Genomic DNA, 24,921 nt, shown 5'->3' on the forward strand with positions numbered 1-24,921 from the left:
GAGCTTTGAAACTTCTACACAGAATTTCAGTCGTGACCTTTGACCTTGACCTTTGACCTATATTGTACATTTTGCTACAAAATGCTACTCCTTCGCCATTTCTAACCCGATTTCGATTCCGTTTGCTTTATGTGATGGCACTAGGTGAGGGCTTCAAAACTTCTACACAGAATTTTGACCTTTGACTTCTTTGACCTTTGACCTTGATTTTTTGACCTATATTGTACATTTTGCTACAAAATGCTACTCCTTCGCCATTTCTAACCCGATTTCGATTCCGTTTGCTTTATGTGATGGCACTAGGTGAGGGCTTCAAAACTTCTACACAGAATTTTGACCTTTGACTTCTTTGACCTTTGACCTTGATTTTTGACCTATATTGTACATTTTGCTACGAAATGCTACTCCTTCGCCATTTTTAACCCGATTTCGATTCCGTTTGCTTTATATGATGGCACTAGTTGAGGGCTTCAAAACTTCTACACAGAATTTTGACCTTTGACTTCTTTGACCTTTGACCTTGATTTTTGATCTATATTGTGCATTTTGCTACAGAATGCTACTCCTTCGCCATTTCTAACCCGATTTCGATTCCGTTTGCTTTATGTGATAGCACTAGGTGAGGGCTTCAAAACTTCTACACAGAATTTTGACCTTTGTCTTCTTTGACCTTTGACCTTGATTTTTGACCTATATTGTACATTGGCTACAAAATGCTACTCCTTCGCCATTTCTAACCCAATTTCGATTCCATTTGCTTTATGTGATGGCACTAGGTGAGGGCTTCAAAACTTCTACACAGAATTTTGACCTTTGACTTCTTTGACCTTTGACCTTGATTTTTTACCTATATTGCACATTTTGTTACAAAATGCTACTTCCGACGGGGACATATGTTACGCACCGCGTAATTTCTACTTTTCCTTGTTTGTTTTTTTAGTTATAGTAAAGGGGAGGGGGGACAGAAAGACAGACAACAAAAATTAGCACACGATGGAGAGAAGATAGAAGCAAACTGAGAGAAATAGTGTGATTACTGAATTAATGTAGAGTGTTTCCAGTAGGGGTTTTTATGTCACATACATGTTTGTATGCGCAAGCGATTTTTCTCTCTATTTGATTAAGAACGCCCCCATACACATACACACACACACACACACACACACACACACACATGCATACACAAATACACAAATACACAAAAGACAGGGATTGAGAGATATGAATCTTGACCAGATGCAAGGCAGCGTACCCAGGAGCACTTGACATTTTCCGGTGGAGATCTTCTGCGGTCTCCCCGAGCATCTCATCCGCAGTCTCTGTCTCCGCTGTGTCCAGACGAAGGTTGCCTCCAAAGAATTTCTGTAATTGACAACCATTTGGCTTGCACGCGGGAACGAAACTGCCGGGGCTGATCTTTCTTATTCACAGCGCATTTGTGCGCAGCTCTCTGTCCATACGCAGGAATGCGAGGGGAGAGATATGAGTTGTGTTTATTTTGTTACACCCAGGTGATGGTTGTAGCGTCTCCCTACTTTGTCCCTGATTTAAATCCAATGTGGCTGTGTGGGGCTCACTGAACATGCATAATGTATTCTGTATGCCTTCATGTTTATTATCCTAGGCAACAACTGGTGACCCTCCTCTAATGCATCATAGCAGTTCTCATTGCCACTGCGTGATTTAATTTTTTTTTTAAGAACAAAAACAAAATAGCAGATCTGTCTGAAATGAATGCCTCTCTGCTTTACAGTCCTTGGTTAACTATTCACCAGGTAAATGAATTGCTGCAAATGCTTGCATATGAAATGTCCTGCCCTAAAACCAGAACAGTAGCACAGACTTAAATATTTTGTTGTGTGTAAGAAAGTGATTGGCATGCAAACAACCTGTGTTGGTGTGTGTGAACTAGGGGATCAAATGTGCATTCAGTGTAGCAGTGTGAAGAAATAATATAATTATACATGTAGATTTCATGCTGCTTGTAATGAATAGTATCCCAAAGTTTGCCAAAGATGTAAAATAATTATGTTCTGTAGGTTATTGAGAATGGCAGCTGCTATGTACCAGTCAGATTTAATGATCTGATGATATGAAATGAGCCATAGGTGTACGAAGCAGCTTATTCCCCAGTATCGATTTGACTTAGGCAAAATTACTTGTACCCTTTGAGTCTCATGGGATACATTTATTTTCGGCACCAATACCATGGTTGCCTTTTGGAAAGATACAGTGTGTCCCTAGGAGTTCCATTCCCCTCTGTGTTCCTCATTCAGAACTGCCTTATCAATAGCCAGAGCTGCAAATTCCTCAATCTACATGTATGCTGCAGTAATCTTGTGCAAAGGTGTGTGACAAATGAAAGGCATTTTATGACTCGAGGCTCACAACCAATTTTCCGTTTCTCTTTCACTTCCCATCTACCCCCCCCCCCCCCTTTTCCTCATGCAGTATAAGTGACAACAGATTCACCAATGGAAGCTGATAAGCAGCTCCTACACCTCATATTTGAAGGTTCGTATCTTTAATTCTCGGGCCAAGAACCACCATCACCGCCACCTCTCCAATTCTCCGTCATCAACGCAGTCGTCGCAGTGACGCTAGCAAGAACTTGCCACACCCTTTTGCAACGCTGCTACACCTACATTCTTTACAATTTTCAACAGGCCAAATCTTGGGGGAAGATTTCCTGCCGAAGGAAGAACCCTTCACAACACAACAGTAAACAACGACATTCCATATTATTCGATCACCTCGTGCCATCAAATAGCAGAAGCCAAAGATGATTAATAACAATACCAGAGGTAAGTTGTTTGTTTGTGTGCAGAGTGATAGACCATTGGGGAGAAAAAAAGAAGAAGAAATGCTTTTCATTTCAGCGTCCATCCGTGTAAGTCTTTAATTAAAATGCATGACAACAATACAGCCAGGAAGAGGGCAAGAAGCAGTAAACTTTAAAGTTTCACTTTTTTCCCCCCTTACAACCCCCATATGTCGCTTCCTTCTTCAATTCTCATCTATCTAGGCTCTTCTTCTGCCAAGCAACAATCCGGTTAAGGACTACATACACATGGTGTCACCGCATACCTTTCTCCCTCATTTACTTCACCATGCAAACCTTCAAACAACACATAACTTTAAGTTTGTTTGGTATACAAAAAGGGATAACATGAGAATGTGAGTAAAGAGATAGGCAGATGAAGATCAGACACAAAGTTTTCATGGGATTTAAAATTTTAGAAGAATTGGCTGCCCAGACATCCTTTCCTACAACATGTCCCTGTACAGTGGACTCAATGTACAAGGAAACACCTCTGTGTTGACACTAGAGTGTCATAACATCCTGTATAGTCCATCCATATTTCAAGCAAATATTGTCAATTTGATAGTTTTGGTCTCTGTTTGCACGAAGCTATGGAGGAAAAGGTATGGGCACCTAAAGTCACATGACCTGAAAGACAGCTTTAATATCCTGTGCGGTTCAGGTAGTAGGCTGCACTGTAATAGTGTTGGTACAGTTTTTATGTTCTCAGAGCTTGGATTTTCTGGCAATGTCAGGGAGAAAATCAAGGAGAATGGTATTTTGTATTTTTTTTTTTTTAATTGTTCATGGCTCAGTTTGAGATATGTCTGTGTACCCTGGGTCTGATGATGGTATAATTCAGAAACTTGATGTCATTGCCAAGGAATTGGTGTGATGCTGCTTAACAGTGGCAGTTATTCTCAAGAGTGGAAACAATTGCTTGTTATTAGAGCTTAGTCTGGGAGTTTAATTTCAATGTTATTTGAATGATTTGTTCACTGGCAAAAAGTAACTATAATGGTGTAAATTTAGGTGACCCAAAGCATGCCGATTTTTGTACAACAAAATATTCATGTGGTTAGATCATTACCCTTTTTGTCAGCAGCTTGGTCGTATGTTGGCTGATAGATGTGATGGCAGATGTGTAAAATACTTTTGGCATAACAATATCTACTGATTTGACGAGATCTCTTGTGCAGTTGGTTTTTGTAGTTGCTCTCTGAGAGGGAAGTCGTCTTCATTTGACTGATCTGCATGCTGGGAGGCCTTTTCCTCTGTTGTGACTTGGGATGGAAATGAATGCTCCCCTCTGAACGGTGTCCCACATCTCATTAGACAATAACTTAGCAGATTGGGCATTAGTGAGAAGATGCCAAGTCAAACATTCACAGTTTTGCAGCAATACTGCCAGCACCAATGTGAAGAGAAAAGATATGACTTGATAAGGAAATGGGAACAAAAATGTCTATTTTAACAGCCCTAATGCAAGAGATCTCATTTTCATGTTGACAGATAGATTACTGTCCCTGATGTTCCTTTAAATATCTTGATTAAATTTGTCAAACTCGCTCATATTCAAAGTACAAAGAATGAAAAAAAAGAAGAGACTGTTATTTATGCTTATACATTGTATATGAATGGCATTACACGTGACCAGTACACTCTCAAAAGTAGAAGTCCTTTGATAGTTCAAGAGTGCGCCTCAAAACTGCTACAACAAATCCAAGATCCGTTTACAAAATCGTTATCAAAACTCCCCCATAGATTGTTCGTGAATGGATGTTTGTCCTGGTGCCAGTAATAAGATTTCAATATGATCAGGGATCTTCTTCATAGCACATGTCTATATGAGAGAGACTTGTCCTGTTTTTAATGGGAAATGCAGTCCGTGGTTTTGTGTAAGATTTACTAATTTGTGTCTTTCCAGAGTAGGGTTGCTTTTAAGGAAGTATTGTTGTTGTGTTTTGTTTTGTTTTTATTTGGGAAGCAGGAAGCTCCCCAAGGTACAGTAGTGTCAGTTGTTGTGACCTCACAAGTCAGTGACAAGATCACAACAAAGCAGAACCTATCGATGCAGAAATTAGCCATTTCCTGGTGTGTTTCTTGTTTTTCATACAGAAATGTCACATAATTATGAGCATGAATTGATACTTTCGTTTCAAGGAAACAAAGTAGTACTAAGGAAAGGAGCATAATCAGATTGGCGTTATATCCAAAACAGTGGTCCAGAGCTTAGAAATATGTACACAGGCACTGCACACTCTAGGTTGCCATGGTTACCATGTTTGTATCTCTCTGCTAAAAATTGCAATTGTAAGCTTGAATACCCATTAGTCCATGGCCAGCTGTACATGTATGTTGTGCCATGCATTTATATTTTTATGCCTCCGCCACGAAGTGGTGCCGGAGGCATTATGTTTTCGGGTTGTCCGTCCGTCCGTCCGTCCGTCCTTCCGTCCGTCCGTAATGAATTTTGTGGACAGGGTAACTACCAAAACCTTTTGAGGTATCCTAATGAAACTTGGCATGTATGTGTTTTAGGGGGTGAAGTTGTGCCTATCAACTTTTGGGTGCACATGCTCAAGGTCAAAGGTCAAAAGGTCAAGGTCAAATGCTTAAAATTTTACTATTTCCCCCATATCTATGCAATGCCTGAAGATATTTTCTTGAAACTTAGTGTATACATGTACTACCCAATTAAGATTCTCTGGTGAAAGTTTGGGGTCATGAGGTCAAAAGGTCAAAGGTCAAAAGGTCAAGCAAAATGTTAAAATTTCACTTTTTTCTCTGTATCTTGGAAATTGTTCAAGGTATCTTCATGGAACATAGTATATATGCATCTACTGACTGGCAGTGGTTATCTAGGGAATTTAGGGTTCATGGGGTCAAAGGTCAGGGGTCAAAGGTCAAGGGCAATATTTCAAAATTTTACTATTTTCCTTATATTTATGCAATGCCAGCAGGATTTTTTTTTAACTCGATGTATGCATGTATAACCCAATAGAGATTCTCTGGGATTTTTTTTTTTTGCCAAGAACGTCAAAGGTCAAATGGTCAAAGATCAAGTGAACGTGCTGAACTTACTTCTTTCTCCATATCTCGGAAGTGGCTCAAGTTATCTTGAAACCTAGTACATGCTGAATTTATGTATGTTCTGCCTGACAGTGATTCTCTTATAAATCAAAGGCCAGATGAAAATGATAACAATTTACTGTTCAATACAGAAATTGCGCTTTTTCTCCATACCTTGAAAATTACTCAGTGCATAAACTTATGAAATGGTCAATGTCAAGTTAAAGTTCTTAAATCCCCAAATACATGCTCTCCTATTCATCCAATTAAACATAGGTCAAGGAAGGTAAACATTCAATACATTTGTGACAAACATGTCATTTTAATATTTTGCCAATTTTGTGAAAATGTAATCACACATTGTCCACATGTACTATAGACCTATTAGGAGAATCATGCATTATGGCGGAGGCATACCAGTCGCCATAGCGACATTTCTAGTTGTCTTTTAGCTTTTACTCCCCCCCCCCCCCCACCTCCACAAATTAACCACTATATTTATGTCATTTTGAAAACAGACTTCTCATGATAAATCAGGAGCATTTTCAGCGTTCGTACTCTCCGTTAGATTTAACAGGTAATGAATGATTCAGCAGATTTCAAATGTATCACCTTGCGCAAGGACAAATGGCTGTATAAAGTAGGTTGATTTTACAACACCCACAGTGGTCTGTTTAGGTGTTACTGTATGTGGCTGATGACGTATATGCCGAGTATACTTTTTAGTTTCCCCTGATGTGGTTTCCCCCTCGGACTTCGCTCTTCTACAAGCTATCGTATTTCAGATAGCTTGGGGGGGGGGGGGGGGAGGAATTCCCTTGGTTGTCCTCATCATATGGCATGTGATAGTCCAAATTGTTGCATCTCATGTAGACAGGATGTTTGTGTGGGGAAAACACCTGCTGTGATCCAGTCTTGAACATTGTTCTCATTTCGTGATTTTTTTTTTCATTATTGTTTTCAATCTGATACTAGGAGATTTGGAGCAAGTGCCACACATGAAGTTGAATATGGCACAGTATAATTAAAAGAACTGATATCACATTTTGTCAGCATCTATACAGATTAGTATTTTTCTTTCTTTCTTTTTTGTATTCTGTAAAATGAAGTTTAAAACACATCACAATCACAGTCTTTTGGTTTATAGCTGTGAGCATTGATTTGAGTCTGTGAAAAGTCACCTCTGTCTGAGACGTGAATTTGTCATTGACTGAGCCTGCAATGTAATATTCAATGTGCTAATTTGATTATGATGCTTTTATACTATGATCAAGATGTGATTCTGTTCAAGCATTTCTTTAGAGCTCTGTGAAAGACTGTATGGTCTGAAAGACTAATTTGATTGTTTGTAAATGATCTGATCACTGTACTTGATCATTTCTAGATGTACAAAAATGTAGAAATCTCATTTGCAAATTATGTTCTGAGGATATAAAAGTTTTAACAAGACTTGACTGTCAGTGGAAAGCTTTGATTCAATCCTTTTTGGTTAAATGAAAAAAGGCAAGAATAGAAACTAAAGGGCAAGTCCAAGATAAGGTCCCCTCAGAAGGCAAAATTTCATCTTTCCTCAATATTGACATGTTTGGTATCATTTTGAAGCTTATGAGTTGAAGTTTTGATTTCCATGGAGGGAAAAATTATATTACATAAATTTATGCAAATTTCAAGGGCTTCATTTGCATAAATGTGAAACACAGCGTTACGTATGGGACATTTATAAAAATTCATATCAATTCAAAGGAAAGCAAATGATATTTGATTAATATGTGGACATAAGAAGTTCATCAAATAGTTTAACTTGGTATGAAAATTTAGGGATTATACAAATGATTATGCAAATTAGCTCGTGTCCTATCATGAGATGTCCCATACGTAACAAATTGAGGTCATTTTTTTAGGTTTTTTCTGAAATTGCTAAGGTTATATTAATGCCCTTTTGGAAAGTTCTAATTTATTGTTTAGAGAAACTAAATACCATAGAAAAAAGAAAAAACGGTAAAAGGAATATTTTTTATTAGGCATTGAAATAATGTTATGTATGGGACAAATGCGTTACGTATGGGACATCCTCATACATAATGCATGTGAATGCATGTAGCTAGCTGGGAAGGTCTCTCAGTACACAAATGGTCAATCATCCTGAAGAAAGCATCCCAACATTGTAGCTACTTTTTGAGTTATAGACACTTCAAACAATACATGTACTTGACTGAACAATTTTCAGAAAGGGGGAGGGGAAAGTGGCAAAATACACAATGAAAAATCAGCTTTAAAGGGATGGTATAGTTTTTTGCAGAAATGGGGATTCAGTTTTCAACATTTAATGAGATGATTGGAAACCAATTATATGAATTACTAAAGAGCATACAATCCTAAGACTAGAGGAATTCAAAGTTTAGTGATGGAGATCCAATTTGAAATGGTTGTGATATAAATGTAAAAAAAAAAAAAATAAAGTAAAATGATTTTTTTTTTTAATTGCAAGTGATACACAAATTGTCCTTATTCAGGTTTCAATAATAGCCACGACAAAATTCATGGGTATACATACTGAGGTGTGACTCGAATCAATGACCTGACTGCTAGACAGACATCATATATCTACTCGATCACTGGGGTTCCACGCAGCAGGTATTGCTTATTTATAAAAATTAATATTTCTTGTGTCAAGTTGTTTTTTATTGAAACAAAATGGCAAACTGCCCTTCATCAGTGGAAGTAAACACTTTAAACTATTCATTTTTTCAGTAGTAACTATCCTGATAAAAATAGGGCATACATACTCAGGTTGGTCATAAAAATATAGAATATGATTAAATATGATTATGATGGTAAATATTTGGGGAATATTGTTCCCTTGTCAATCTGGATCAGTATTTGAGTAATTTCAACTGATTCAATTTCAATAATTATGCAAAAATTTGTTTATGGGTATTTTGCAAAATTACTTTGCAAAATACCCATAAACATGTCTCTCCACACACTAAACGAATGGGGGACAAAGGGCATGCATACTCAGGTTGGTCATAAAAATATAAGAATATGATTGAATATGATTAGGATGGTGAATATTTGGGGAATATTGTTTCCTTGACAATCTGGATCAGTATTTGAGCAGTTTCAACTGATTTTACTTCAATAATTATGCAAAATAGCCATAAACATGGTTCTTCACACACTAAATGAATGGGGGACAAACTGTCCCATACGTAACTGTCCCATACGTAACATGTCATGTCTGTCTTTAATTAGAACCTGTAATTAGAGCTTTTTGCCTAATGACACGAAACTTACCTGTGATAATCTTGAGTGTTGTGACTTTCATCACAGTGAGTTACAAGTTGTAGAATGAAATACTTTCAGAGAGTTTTGAGGTTGAAAAAAATGTTCAAAAAAACAAAATTTTTCTGGTCCCATACGTAACGGCACACATTTTCTCTTCTAAAATATAATTGTGAAGGTCATTTTTCTCCATTTTTTGCATGATTATACTTCTCCTCGATATCAATCACCATGATAAAGTTTGATATGATCAAAGGCCATTAACACTATTTTTCAGGTCATAAAAGTCTCTGAATGTCCCATACGTAACGCGCGTGTTATCTTGGACTTGCCCTAAAATAGACATTCCAACTGTTGTCTACCAAGTGTTTATTTCTCTGAAATACTGAATGATAATGGAATTGTGGTCTTTACTGTAGTTTCCTATAGCAACATATGGTATCACATGTTAATTTGTTTATTTTTGTATTTATTTTTTTTTTTAAAGAGTAATCCTTTATTAGTCATCCTCATTGACATGTAATTTCTTTTGATATGAGAAGTAGAACAATACTCAGCATGTGTTTGACCTCTTGTAACTGTTCTACAGATACCATCTTCCTGTAGTATTTGACTTCTGGTTCCTGCTCCAACCCCCCCCCCCCCCCCCCCCCCCACCACCACCACCACCTTTGGTAGCTTGCTTCCGATAAGGAAACAATAGTCATTCGTTAGAGGACTAGTGTAGCTTAGTGTTAGTTATTTCAAAAGGCTGCTGTCATTTGGGTGTAGGTCATTCTCTCTAATTGGCTGGCCAGTACTGGGCTGGTGGTTTTGTGATAAATAGGTATTAACATCACATGCCTAATCTAAACATGTGCGCCTTCAGTTTACCAAGTTCGAGGATTGTCATTGGACCTTAATGATATTAAGATGTTTGTCTAACTCTGTGTTGTACCACGTACGCGAGTATTGGCAGATCCAGTCTTTGGTGGTGTTGAGAGACGATCTGTCGACAAAGAAGGATATTTTTCCAGTGTGTCCATAAAGAAGGATATTTTTCCAGTGTGTCCATGTGCCTGTTGCCTCTCCAGTTGAGAAGGATGTCTGCATTTGAGTCAGAATGGAGAACTCCTAAATCACTTGAATATCTATCTCTGTTCAAGTACAGTGTAGCACCATTCTGGTCACAGGCTCATGGAGGAAAGATAAAAATGTGATACATGTTTGGAGCCCATTAGAGTCGATCTGGACTGGTCGTGAAAGAAGGTGTGAGGCCTGTTCCCAACAATTCTGCAGAGACTGATATTTTTGTGGGAAACCAGCTCAACGTTACTACCCTTCGCACATTTCGAGTTGATTCCCCTGTGCTTTAGGAAGACCCCTTGGAGTTGCCAAGCCAATGTCTTGCCTGAGAATGAGACAATTTTGCCATATTGCTTCTCGACACCATATGAACTCTGAGATGTATGGGGATGGGGAGTTGCTGACGTACTATAAGATGAGGTGCATGCAACAAGAGATAGACTTGCTTGGTAAGATTGGGATATTTGGAGACCTTTCAGTGTTTGGTTTTTCACTTTATTTTTCATACTGGCATTTAATCAAATGTTTCGCGCTCAGCCAGGCAAGAAGAGTTTCACACGTTTTTAATTCCGCAGAATCTAGACATCAACTAGTGGACCGTAATGGCAGCAAAAATATTTGTGTGCTTTTATTTTCGCGAAAATTTCAACACCAAGAAAATTTCCATTTTTACAGTATGTCATGTATGGTATCAGATGTGAAGGGGGCCCTCTCGCTTCATGACAAAAAAAGAAGAAATAGTATGTTTATATAGAATCTTCTGTACTATGAAGTTTCAGAAATCAGGAAATTTACACATGTGATTCATCTCATCAAGTCATGGCATATTATAAAGACAAACAATAGTTGAATTGCATGTTTTTTCCTAGTATTCTTCTAATTTGATTGCATATTCTGTTCTACGTAGACGATGACCTCGTCCAGATGAAGACGAAGCTGTCCGAGACGAGGCTGCAGTATTCGGAGGACCAGTGGCCAGCCTCCGTGCTGGCGTACATGAATGAGATGCGCAAGCAGCACCAGACGCACGACATGGTGCTGCTGACCAACGAGCACGAGGTCCCCGCCCACGCCGCCGTCCTCGCCTGCATGAGCCCCATCTTCAGCGAGACCGTGAGCCGCGAGGAGAAGCGCCGCAGCGGCGTCCTGAAGACAACCATCGAGGGGGTGTCGGCTGCCGCCGTGGAAGCCCTCGTCAATTTTGCCTACACTGGGAAGTGAGTACAAGTTTGTTTGAACTGTAGTCGTACCCCATTTGAGAACGAGTTCCCGAGTATTATGGGGCAGGTATCTATGAGAAGTGGGTGTTGTAGCAAAATTAATCCGTCTTCAACTGGTTAATGCTTGCCCATTGCAAATGTAGTGATGATAATTCATGCTCCACCCACAGTTATAGTGGTTTTGGTTGCAACAATGATATTATGGATGGGGATAATGATAGTGACAAGTTGGAGGGTGATCCTGATTTTTCTGGTGGTCTTGATTCATAATGTTCAGATTGATACAGAAGATGGTCTGAAACTATGTAACAGTCCCTTCAATAAAGCCTTTACCTACAGATTTTCATAACTTTTGGTCAGGCCAGTTGGGTTGATCTCACTTTTTGCTTTACGTTGATGGCAGTCTTTTATCCATCATTAATCTTTATGATCTTTTGTACTGACTGTGCAGAAAAAAATAAAACGGTTGAGGATACATCTCAGAATTCTAGACCATCACTCACATGCATACAGGGTAGAATTGTTAGATTGCAGTTGGGAAAGTTGATTACTTTAGCTTAGCTTTCTGGCTTTGCTGCTGCATGCGAATGTGTATGTGCATGTGTTTGTGTGTCTACTGTCAAAAGGTATAGGTATTACCAATGCCAGATAAGCTCTTGTGCTTGTTTAACCTGTTGAGGACAAGCTGATTTTGCTACAACACATTTCCCATAGTCACTTGCCTGACAGATTATACTAGGGACTCGTTCTCAACGGGTTAAAAATGAAGACCGCCTGGATGGAAGAAAGTAAAGACCTTAATGGCGCCTAATTCCGGCTCATTAGTGAAGTATCTGTATGCTAATCCAATTAATTAGGGGTGCTTCAAAGCAGTAGTCCATTGTAGTCCCTTGCCTGAACCCTTGCAATTTTCCACAAGGTTATGTAGAATAGCAGTCCAGGTGTACTAGGATGGACAGTGTGGCCCTACACAGGGAAGATAAAATCCATAAACCCTTAACACATTTTAGCTTGCAGGTCTCCCTCAGTTTACAGGGGCTCCCTGAAGGAAAACTGGAATATTCTGTCATATCCTGACAAGAGATTGTAACCCCCCTCTCCCCCCCCCCCCCCACCCACACACACACACACTTGATTTGGGAATTATTTTGTCGATGTAGATGTACGCGTACAACACACATGGGTGTCTCCCTGAAATTTTTTTTTAACATTTCGTGTTAATGTGTGCTTCATTTCACTCAACAGTGATTATTAAATTTTGTTTCATCCACTTGTTTTCTGTTCAAGTTTGTGTTACAGAAAGACATCACAAACATTTCTGTGAGAAAGGGAATGTTCAACAGCATCCTGCTGTCAAGTTGGTTTTTCATGTTTTACAAGATGTTGATGAAGTTTACTTGATTATGTATATTTGTGTACGTTGTTTAGATCAAGTTCAATATTTTAGGTTAATAGCCATATCATGGGGCTTGATATTTGTGCTTTATTATCCAAGTTAGAGCATTTTCTTTGTTGTCTTCGAGTCTGGGTAGAATGTAAGTTTCTGTTCGGTTCATGGAATTATTCTCCACCATGCAACATTAATACATAAAGATGATATTTGATGGCTTTCGTATTTCTTTTATTCTGTATGTCTGTTTTCTTTTTTCTTTCCTTCTGTTATTCTGTGTGTTTGTAGATATGTTGTGTTTATGGTGAATAATATATTTGTGTTCATTGTCTCTTTTGTGGTCCAGACTTGAGGTATCATCAGATCTTGTCAGCGAAGTTTACCACACCACCAAGGTGTGGAAGGTGCCACGGCTGAAGAAGGCGTGCGCCACCCACCTCCTGGACAACATGAACACGAGAAATTGCCTTGGTGAGTGGGAAAAGTAATAATTAGTTAACAGTTGGGTGTTGCACCTGTGAGGGATGCATGCAGCGCGGAAGAAAAAGGAGGAAAACAAAACAAAACTAATGAGGTGCACCATGGGGTCAAGATGCAATCAGTGTGGCATTTGTGTGATCATGTTGTGTGACAGATTTTAATAAAGAAGCAGTGTATCAGAGTCCTTGGTCAAAAATGTGGATGGTCCACCTGAAAGAGCTACAGAAAAGTCATATGATGGCAGCTGAACTGCCCAGTCGCTTGAAATACAGGTTTGTCTTTGTGAATTGGTCTGGTAGTTTATGGTCTTGCAGTAACTCCGACAGGCAAGCCAACAACAACAACAACAACAACAACAACAACAACAACAACAACAACAACAACAACAACAACAACAACAACAACAACAACAACAACAACAACAACAACAACAACAACAACAACAACAACAACAACAACAGAATGTTATGTATTGATATGCATGAGTGGTAGTTGTCTGTGAAGAGATCGCGCTGAACGTTTTTCTTTTGTTTTCTTTTTGTTGGATTCTTGTGATATTCCTTTTGGCATTTCAGCAGCAAAATCCCTTCTAGAGATGTGTCTACCTTTTGGAGCTTGGGTAAATTTTATGAAAAAAAAAAATATGGACATCTTTCAATACAGATCAGAAATCACAAGATCCGGGAAACATTGTTGGCGACAGTGTCTTTCATGACTGAATGATCAACACAAAGATTGTGTAAATTTATGTTTCCTTGCAGCAAAAGTTCTCCTTGCCCAAGCAAACCGCACATGTTATGATTGCATTGTACGTGTGAATCTGCTAATGTCTTTGTTACTGTCAGTTTAGCACGACTGCGTGGTCCCAGTTGACTGACGATAAACAGAACACACAACTCCGTGGTCCCAGTTGACTGATGATGAACAGAACAATAAACTCTGCAGCCAATGTTTGAAGATATTTTAGAGCACGAGACCTGCAAAGGGATATTGTCTATAGCCCTGACATGTGTTTGCAGTGAGCACAATGTATGGAGACACATTAAACAGAATTTATTTTTCATTAGTCTGTAATTAATGATGCATGGCCAAGTTTGTTTCAAGGTGTTTTTCTTCTCTTGATTGTCTTTACTGTCTGGCTTTTTTTAATGTAATGTGTATTTAAGTTTTTATTTCATTTTGATATACATGATTATGTTAATTTTGCCAGGAATGAGCAGGAACATTATATCTGTGTCTCTGTTTATATCCTTCTGCTCATCTCTTTCCATTTGTTTCTCCTTCTCTCTCTCTCTGCCTTGCTCTCTTCCATCGCTCGTTCATTCGGTCTTACTTCGTCCCTTCCTTCTCGTGTTTGTCTCGTGTTTTCCCTTATCTTTAACGTTACTTAAGACTGGCGTGACCCTGCCAACCTTTTTTTTTTCGTTTTTGTCTGCCGCTCTTTTCAAAATTCTCCTCAGCCGTTCTAATTGTGGATGGATGTTTACATTGGCCTACATGTATATGCTCAGCCTCTCCGGGGTGTGTAAGAGAATTGGTTAATTTCAAAGCCCATCACTTCGAGAGACTCCCACGTTTGTTCGGGACTGATGAGATAATGGACGTCCTCCCTCGGCTTAATTCTCCAAATGTCGCTGGCAGCACACTCACTTGCTACGGATGCAATCATATGTGGTTTCATTGGGACAAACTTGAAACTTAAATCATATTTCCCATCTTCTCGAATGCCCCGCTGGTGCTGTCAGCCTCTGGCGTAAAGTTTGAGATTTAATTTCAGGTTGCTGTGCTGTATGGCTGTGTCCTTTTCCATTCACAAATGAATGCTATGTACCTGTACGGGTGCATTGTGAGCCAAATTGTAATTCAGACTAGAGCAGAGTCTAGCTTGTAAATCCATGATGACTGTATCTCACTGTCGGTATGTCACATTAATTTTGAACACACACCACATGAAATGTGTGGGCAGGATCCCCCCAAAGGGCATGTGTAAATGTATACTTGTGTATAGGACATTCTGATTAACCGGATAGTACAGGAAAATAGTCTGTCTTCAGGCTGATGCATTTTGTAAATTGGAAAGGGTACAGGTGTGGAAAGGCATCTTCTAGCTACAGGTGTTCACCTCACCATTAATTTGGTTATTGACTGAAATTCACTGAGAAGTATCATTTAGATAGATCATGTAAAATGTAGATAGATATTGTTTGATTCTTTGTCAAAAGATTTGTTGAAGTACAACTGCATGGAACACAGGTTTGATTATGTCATGGATATTAAGGGGGGGGGGGGGATAGGTTTACTTGTCCATATGGAAGTTGTATGAATATGTCCATAACTTCTCTTTTGTCATTTTGTTAATTGTCCTTCTTTTTTGTGCTTTCATTTTGAAAAAAGGTGCTAAGACATGCATTTTGTCTTTTCTCATATCCTTAGGGGATAAAACGCAGAGGAAGATGATCTACTCTACATGTAGAGTATGAGATCAGAATGCAGCAAAAAGCAGTGTGTATTAAAGTTGATGTTTGGGTTAGGCTGTAGATCAGTCTTTACTGTGACTAGGCAGTAGGGGATTGATTGCAAGGAGAACGGTTCATGATTAGAAGGAGGGTCTGCGTCTAAAATGGAATCAGACGACTTTGTGGGATATGGTACACTCTTTTACCCGCCTGATGGCTTTTTCCCCATTATGGGATCCATTTGGCAGATTGAACGGAAAGTGCCCGAGACGGCAGGCTCTTCTCGTGGTCTTCTCCCCCGTCTTGATTGGACACTTACACCGGGTTTCCACCGGTACGTAGCTCGATAATGTGCCACCTCGGAGTAGGGATAATTGACATGATTTGGATTGAAATGACGCAAGGGAGCACGGGCGCAGTTGTATCTTTTCTTCCCTCCTTCTCCTCTACCTTCTCGTGCAAAGGACCGGAACTTTCATCATTGAGTCGTTACGCTGCGAGGACACAGTCGGTGGTTTGTGTACATGCAGAGTAACTCTGTTCTCCTGCTCCCTGGCGTTGAATATTGATTTCCCCTCCATTGTCTCCCTGGACGAGGGTGTCTATTGTAGGCAGCTACGATGACAGTTGAGCTGGCTTTTTTTTTTTCTCCTGTCTCACAAGCCACACTTTTTCCTGGAGTGCCAAGGTCTGAATGTCGAAATTGTCTTCATGCAGCTTGACGCAGATGCAGCTTACACAAGACCCTTTTCTTTGTAAAGAGTATTGCTTAGGCTTTTAACGGAAATAAATGCAATGTTTTATATTCTAATGCTACAGTACTTGGAGTATTACAGGCATCATGGTCGTATTTGTGTGTGTAAAAGGAAGCTGGAAAATAAAAAGCCTTTAAAAAGTGGTTAAAGAGTTATTGTGATTGCTCCAAAGTGTGCAGAAAACCCTAGTGAATGCATACAATGTATTCAGAAATAAAGAGTAAAGCTCCCCTGCTTTCAATACAATCACACTTGCAGTTCTCACTCAGAAATCAGGCACTGGGCCAACCCCTCAAAATTTTCATTATGTCTGTTATCTCAAAGCATATTCCTACTTCGAACATTGCAAAGCTGCCAGAGTGGGGCATTTCTATAAAATGCATGTGGTTTTTTCTTCAAAGTAAGTGCTGGTTCTTTTTTTCTTTTTCGTTTTCTTTTTCTTTTTCTTTTTTCTTTTTTTTTTTGGGGGGGGGTGCTGGTTTGTTTGTTTTGGCTGAAATTTAATTTAGTGTGCGCTATGATCAAGTTTCCCATTTTCATCCCAACTATGGTTATTGTAATATAAATGTCTTTTGTTGTTGCTGTTTTAAGGTAAGGTACATCTGTATGTTTGTGTGTGTGTGTGTGTGTGTGCACGCGAGCGTCTGTTTCTTTGTTGTTGGTTTGTTTTTTTGTTTTTTTGTTGTTGTTTTTTTGTGGAAGTTGGCAGCCCTGTTTTTGTTGAAACACAGACAGCATATGGTCAAAATGCCTGGTCATTTGCTGCTCCATTCTTGGCACATGATGCTTGTCAAGCCCATGTTAGCCCGAGGTCCTACAGTGTATTTGCTCCATTCCAATGGGCTAATTTCAAATTTAATGCGATATTATCTTTCTAACAAATTGTGATGCAGATGACCTGAAGCTTGTAAAATGCTTGCTTGTTTGACATATTTATAACCACTACTGTAAAAGTGACTATTTTTGCACTAGTAGGTTTTTATGTGCTCTACAGAGTACTGTAAAAGTGGTTTCTTTCGCGTACAGAAACTTTCGCGGTTTCCATCGGTGCCGACTTTTTTGTGTGTGTTTAAATTTGCTGTCGGTAATGATAGCGTTGTAACAAGCGACGAGTTCAAAACATTTTCGCGTGATGTTAATTCGCGGTTCAACCTCAAAGCGCGAAAAGCGCGAAAATAAAACCACCGCGAAAGAAACCACTTTTACAATAGATGAAACATGCTTTTGATTCTGCAGAATCAAGGCATTGTGGTACATACTGTAACAAGGTACAATGGCTGTTACAGTTCCTCAGAACAAGCATAGATTATATAGTCAGTAAACTGGCTTGTTTAATTCATAATGTCCACTTTTCTTTTGTTTTAAATGGTGGTTTTTGTATCTCGATGCCTGTTGAGCGTTCGGATGAAAGAAGCATACTAAATGTTCTCCTTTGTCATTATGATCATCAATATTTTTTTTTTTCCAATGAGTCCTGATGAGTGTAATCATGTGTTTAGCTGGCCACCAGATGACAATTTGGGATCTGGATAGTTTTGATCTGTAGAATGTCATCAGAACAGAAGAAGATCTTTGTTGCATGTGTTTTATGATCATAAAGAGCATGTGGTTGAGAAGTCAATAGTCTTGTTACCGTGGTGTCTTGGCCTTGGAATATAAAGGGGGCTTCAAAGTGTGACTTGTTTTAATCACCTAATGGCTACAATAGAGGTGAGAAATGTGCTGGTATGTTTTGCACTCTGTCACAGACAAGTGACTGTAACCTAAAACCCATGTGTTACCCTTTGACCAAGTTTGTCGCTGTTCATTTCTTATGTACATGCAATGATTTTCTCTTTTGTGTGACACAGCATAAAAGAGCTAACACAGCACACACACACATACATGTTATAGATGAGCATACAAGACAACTACATACAGGTGCATGTACACTGTATGTGTGCGTGTGTAATGCACACGTGTGTTTGTAGCTGAAGGGAAACTGTATGAAAGATGTGTTGATTTTGTTCAGGCTCTATTAAAAGACATGAAGTGATAAAGGCTATCCAGCAACTTCTATTGTGTTCCTGTAGCAGACGTAAGCCAGTACGTGTTGGCATTTTTTTTTTTCTGAGTGCGTAGGAGACATGTCTGAATGTACTTCATTACAAACAACGACAGGATCGTATGGATGATCATGAATTACGCAGACTTTGTCATAACCATAGGTTGGCTGCATTACTTCAATGTCACAGAGGCACATGCAGTATAAAGACTTTATATCGTCATATTCATGTTCCATTTCCTTTTGCCATTTTTTCTGTTCTGTACACACAAATTACACATATTGTCCAAACGAGTCAATCATTTGCAGAAGCTGGTCATTAGTTATTCCATCCAAATTCAAGTGGCATGCTATGTTGATTTAAAAGATAAACAGATACTTCCCATAATGTGTGGTTCATTTGACATGTAGATAGCAGGCTTATTTGCCATTAAAAAGTGCACGTACGCATCTGCCGTTTGTTAATTTCCTGCACTATAGCAAACACTTGAGACAGATTGAGTGTGTACACAGATGATGCTGATTGTAGTGGGGGTAAATGCCCTAATAGTCACATTGACTGCATCTTCCACAGTTGTAGTGATCTAACATGGTGTTTCCCAGTTTAAACCCCAAACCAGCTACAGGTGTACTTGTACATATGTGTGCAGTTGATTATTGAGTGTATTAAGACATGTAGAAAGAAATATATGTATTCCTTAATGTGGTTTTATTTATCAAATTTGCCCATTTCATTACTTACTGTGATGCATCCATTATACTTCAAAATGCAAAGGTTTCCCTAAGTTCTCAAACCCTTTTTTTTTGGGGGGGGGGGGGGGAGGGGTTATAAAGCATAGTCATTATGCATGTGCAGTGGATTTTTGAAATTTTATATATTAAAGGACAAGTTCACCTTCATAAACATAAGGATTGAGAGAATGCAACAATATTAGTAGAACACATCAGTGAAAGTTTGAGGAAAATTGGACAATCGATGCAAAAGTTATGAATTTTTAAAATTTTTGTGTTGGAACCGCTGGATGAGGAGACTACTACAGCTTGTGAGTCATATGCGTACAACAGTATAAAGAAAATGTAAAGAAAATTCAACATATTTTCACTTTTTTCGCATAATAAAAGGGCACTTGACTTGCCACTTTCTAAAGGCAGGGGGAATAATATTACCCATAACATTTGTCGGTAACGAGTCTGGGGAATGTGTACTTTTTTCAAAAGATGAAATTTTGTGAAATTCTCTTTATATTTTCCTTATATTGTTGTACGCATGTGACATCTAAGTTATTCACACACTGCAATAGTCTTCTCATCCAGTGGTTACTGCACAAAAACTTCAAAAATTCATAACTTTTGAACGGATTGTCCGATTTTCCTCAAACATTCAATGATGTGTTCTACTAATATTGCTACATTCTCTAAATCCTTATGTTTATGAAGGTGAACTTGTCCTTTAAGACATAGCATTGAAAGAAATAAGTGTATATGTATTCCATAATGTGGTTTTATTTTTCAAATTCGCCTAATTCATTACATAATCCGATGCATCCATTATACTTCAAAATACAACGTAGGTTTCCCTTTCTCAAATCTTGTTTTTGTGGGTAGGGGGGCATTTATGCACTTTCGTAAGCAGTATCAAGAACATGGCGTTTGCCTGGTTCGCAGAGAAGATAGTCTGGAGGAATTAGGAGGCAGGTGTTCTGAGATTATTGGTACAATGTAGCCTACACTCAGTTCATTTGTTCACCTTCTGTGTTTACTGTGTTTACAATGCTATCAGCTTATCTCTGCTAGTATATTGTTATAAATGGCATCTACATGTATTGACCCTTTTTTGGTTTGCTACAGAGTGTATGGAAATTTCAATGCTTCATATATTTATACAATATACAACGTGTACTTAACAGACTCTAGTGTGATGTAGGAAAATGCAGCCCAGATTTATTTTCTCACCAGAAGCATCAATTGTTAAATTGTGGCTTTCATACCCAGACAATATTCTCATGACACAAGATGACAGAGGAAACAAAAGGGGATTGGGGGGGGGGGGGGAGATTGGACATGTATGACATAGGCTACCAGGTCAGGCTGTATTGGAAGCAAGGATTCCAGGCCTCAGACGGGGACAGATTATGTAATGCTGGCTTCCTGAGGGCCAGTCATCACATCACTGAACAGAACCTGGTGTATATTTAGTGCGTGGGAATTAGTTGTGGAAATAGATGGTAAATTCTCAACGACAAAAAAAGCAATTTATAGAATCTGTAAGTGACCATATCCATGCCATATTTCCCATAGACAGTAGTGTTTGTTAGAATGCACCTTTCAATAAACAGATTTATGAGTATGGGAACATTTGTTTGTACGCTGTACATCTCATGATAGTGACACAATGATTTCATTTGAACATCGTCATACAGTTCAGTCAAAACATTTTCATTTCTGATACGGAACCATGATACTGTCAAACAGTAGGCCCTACAACTGTATCTTTGGAACAATCCCTGGAACAGTAATGCAGTAAAAATTTTATAGGCATAATTTACCATTTGCAGATAAAACAAAAACCCAGCATGAGTGCTTCAAAATAGTTCTAAAATGTGAGTTAGGGATAGAAACAACCAATGTAAAAATTTGAACCAGTATAATCAATGTTAAGTATTGTTAAATATATACAAAATGTGAACAATAGTGTTAATAAAAATGCTTCCAGACTAAATTGTCTACAGTAATGGTTTTTTTTTTAAATGTGATATCTCGTTATATTTTAGGCTTCATTGCAACAAAAAAAATAAAAAACTAGAGAGGGGCCGTCAAAGGCGGCAGACCCACGCCTAAGTACAAAGTCGGGGTAAACATAATGTGCATTCGGTCATCTAGCAGAATTCGGCCACTTAATTGCCAGTGTGCTTTATCACCAGCCAGTGAGTTCTACCAAAGATCGTACACTGAAGTGTACGATCTTTGGTTCTACAGTCACGTCACACGCAAATCACATCATTACACATACGGTATTAACACTCATTCACGTACAGGAAAGTCCTTAAGTCTCCTCCAAAAATCCATCGAAAATCCCAAATTCCACCGTCAAAAGTGCAGAATCGGAACTTTTCCAAGCGCGTGCGAATTAAGTCCAGTTTTAAGAGTATTGTCTACGCGACGGGTCGCGGAAAAAGCGCTAAAAATCAAGAAATACGCCGTTTTCTTGCGGGATATTTTGATTATAGCAAGCCGAGAGTGTGATGATATCAAAGGTCGTATGAGTGTACGATCTTTGATGGTATCCACAAAAGCAAAAAAGAAAAACAAAATTTACGTACCCCCTAGGCAATTACCCCTATGATTAGTGTCTACGGGAATTATTCAATGCAAGGGTTGAATGCAAATGTCTACTGCACCAGTATTCGGCCACCAACGAGCACCGCAACGTCCCCGGTGCAATTTTGCACCAACAGTGTAGAGCGCGATGCATTTTCAGCGGCCTTGCACACGCATTGACATTGAGCACGCATATCGTGCAGTGTGACTGCGACCGAGCAAAATGCTCCTCCAACGAAAAAAACAGTCAATGTTAATTTGAAAAATCATCAAATATCAAAGGTCGTATGAGTGTACGATCTTTGATGGTATCCACAAAAGCAAAAAAGAAAAACAAAATTTACGTACCCCCTAGGCAATTACCCCTATGATTAGTGTCTACGGGAATTATTCAATGCAAGGGTTGAATGCAAATGTCTACTGCACCAGTATTCGGCCACCAACGAGCGCCCAAACGTCCCCGGTGCAATTTTGCACCAACAGTGTAGAGCGCGATGCATTTTCAGCGGCCTTGCACACGCATTGACATTGAGCACGCATATCGTGCAGTGTGACTGCGACCGAGCAAAATGCTCCTCCAACGAAAAAAACAATCAATGTTAATTTGAAAAATCATCAGTTTGTGATGACGGAGAACGAACTTTCATAAATCTAGAAGGACATAGTCCCTCAAATAGGCCTAAACGTAAATTTCGGAATTCTTACGAACATTTGAGCAGCGAAGTCGGATCGTTGGGGAGTTTATGTTTTCGTATGGTAGCGGAAAATCGCAAAGTGAGAAACGGGAAATTTTCGGAATGGTCACTATACCATGGGGGCAAAACTTCAAGGTCACACAGAATTTGCAAGGGTCAACCGATTATCACCAAAATCTAATCGATTCTTTCCTGCCATTATCCAAACATCCCCATAACATTTCGTGCAAATCCGTTTACTTGTTCTCTTGTTATCTTGTACACAAACAAACAAACAAACAAACAAACAAACAAACAAACAAACAAACATACGGAACCCTTTACATAACCCCCTGCCGATTTTCATCGGCGTGGGTAAAAATTATATGGTAGGATGTTTTGTGATACACCTGACCTACACATAAGCATCAAAAGTGATACGTTGAACATTTTTTAAATCACTGCTCCCACAGGTAAACAGGACCTTTAACCTTAGAAGAGCCAGCTGATTGACGTATGTGGCAATAATCTCTCATACATAACAAGATATCATATGCCATTAGTCCAAAGGACCTAATTTGTATAATTGAGGCCTGTGAGAAGGATCATTTCGGCTGGCATATTTTCCAAGTGGGCCACAGATTCTCTTACATTCTCACTGCCCCAAATTGTTAAGGATTTGATGTCGCAAACAAGTAGTCTGGTATGGTTTGAGAATAACAGTAGATGCTCACAACAGTACATGTCGCTTCAACTCATGACTGCAGTAAAAGATATTTTTTCATTCTCTGGGGAGAATTTGTTATTGAAATAAAGAGGGAATAGTATGGTAAGTTTTAGTTTAATTGGTTGACATATACTCACATGGCATTTATTATCAGTGCTCACTTTTCGAAAAAAACCCAAAAACCAATATTCCACATCCCTGCACAGTTCTTCGTGTATTTTGCTGTCTGTGCATTCTGTGAAGATTCCCATATCTGTGACAGAGATTTTGTTGCGATAGTTTGAATATTATCACTTTACTCGTATCTTGTTTCTTTTGTTGTTGTTTTTTTCCACCACAGGTGACTTCAAAGCTCTTTCCTAAAGAATGAGATAAAAAAGAACTTTCTTCTTTTTTTTTTGCCTTCAGAAATGAAAATTGAATACCCATCTGCAAAATTATTCAACAGCTCAGTCAGCATTTGCACCGCTGATAGAGGTACATGTAGATTCTCATCCACCACCTACGGTGGAATTATGGGTGATAAGCGCCTTCTTGGAAAACGGTAGGAGTCCGAAAGCCCGAGTGATGTCTTGACTTCTTGCTCAAAATCCTGTGGTGCGCCTCATCTGGCAGCGTGCCAACCATTAGTGGGAGGGAACGTAGTGAGCGGCCGAGAAATCACGTAGAGTTTGAATGGGAGAATTAATCTGCCGTCATTGAGACTGCTCCCGGGGTAATCAAGAAGGATGTTCTGAACATCGGGGCCACGCGAGGTCACGAAAGCATCTCATTGCAGTGTGTGTAGGCATCAATTAATAATTGTGTTTATGACATGCGGACAGTTGTGCAACGGCTGCTGCTCAGCATGCTGGGAATGTTTCAGTATACAATATTTTTGTATTTGTATTTATTACTTACAATGTATTTATTCATTTCCAGCAATAGGGTGGATAGCCCTTTCAGCAAAGCTGATTTTCAAAGGGGTCCACTTGACATGATATCAAAATCCACATCAAACAACAGCGATAAATGCCCAATAAACACTGATACAGTCATGGGTGTAAAATCATTGTAAAATACATTGTAAAAGTGATTAACAAGTCAGGCAGGTGACTTGCAGTTGACATATTAATGTAATGAATTAGAATAATTGTGATTACAAATGACAAACAGACAAACTAATAGTAAAGAAATATTTATACTCCGAATACACAACTATACACAACTCAAAAATTAGATAACTAATCAACAAAATGAGAGTGTATGTGTGTGTGTGTGGGGGGGGGGGGGGATGGAATTTTATAAGGAACCTGAAACTGATGATGAAATGATAGGGACTGCAAGTCTAGTGTTCTGTAGTTTTATCTTTGTGCTCCATATTGTGTGGTTGCATTTGCCATTTGAATATAAAGCAATTATTTTTATTTGCAACTATTACATGTACATAGCCCAGGACATGTGAAGAAGGGAAATTCATATTATCATTCTTTCATCCAGAGATGGTTTGAAAGGTGTTGTAGCAGATAGCAGTCTATGATAAAGAGTCCCTGGTTACTATCTCAGTTCAATGGTTCAAGGGAGAGGGATTGAGATAAAATACCCATTTCGGTAATGAATCGGACATCAGCCTGTAGGATGTGTGCATTGGCC

At 38.9% G+C, this 24,921-nt stretch overlaps 1 protein-coding gene across 1 annotated transcript in view; it reads left to right on the forward strand.

The window, feature by feature from the left end:
* LOC139709420 (influenza virus NS1A-binding protein homolog) overlaps positions 1–24,921 on the forward strand; it is a 47,296-nt gene that overhangs the window by 12,025 nt on the left and 10,350 nt on the right. Inside the window, exons 2-4 of the mRNA XM_071621387.1 lie at positions 2,452–2,804; positions 11,133–11,442; positions 13,182–13,306. Of these exons, the coding sequence (XP_071477488.1) occupies positions 2,783–2,804; positions 11,133–11,442; positions 13,182–13,306 (457 nt within the window). The 5' untranslated portion in view covers positions 2,452–2,782. The remainder of the gene's footprint in view (positions 1–2,451; positions 2,805–11,132; positions 11,443–13,181; positions 13,307–24,921) is intronic.

This window comes from Diadema antillarum, unplaced genomic scaffold, assembly GCF_040938485.1.
Source record: "Diadema antillarum isolate AM-2024a unplaced genomic scaffold, OU_Dant_1.0 seq00001435_RagTag, whole genome shotgun sequence".
NCBI lineage: Eukaryota > Metazoa > Echinodermata > Echinoidea > Diadematoida > Diadematidae > Diadema > Diadema antillarum.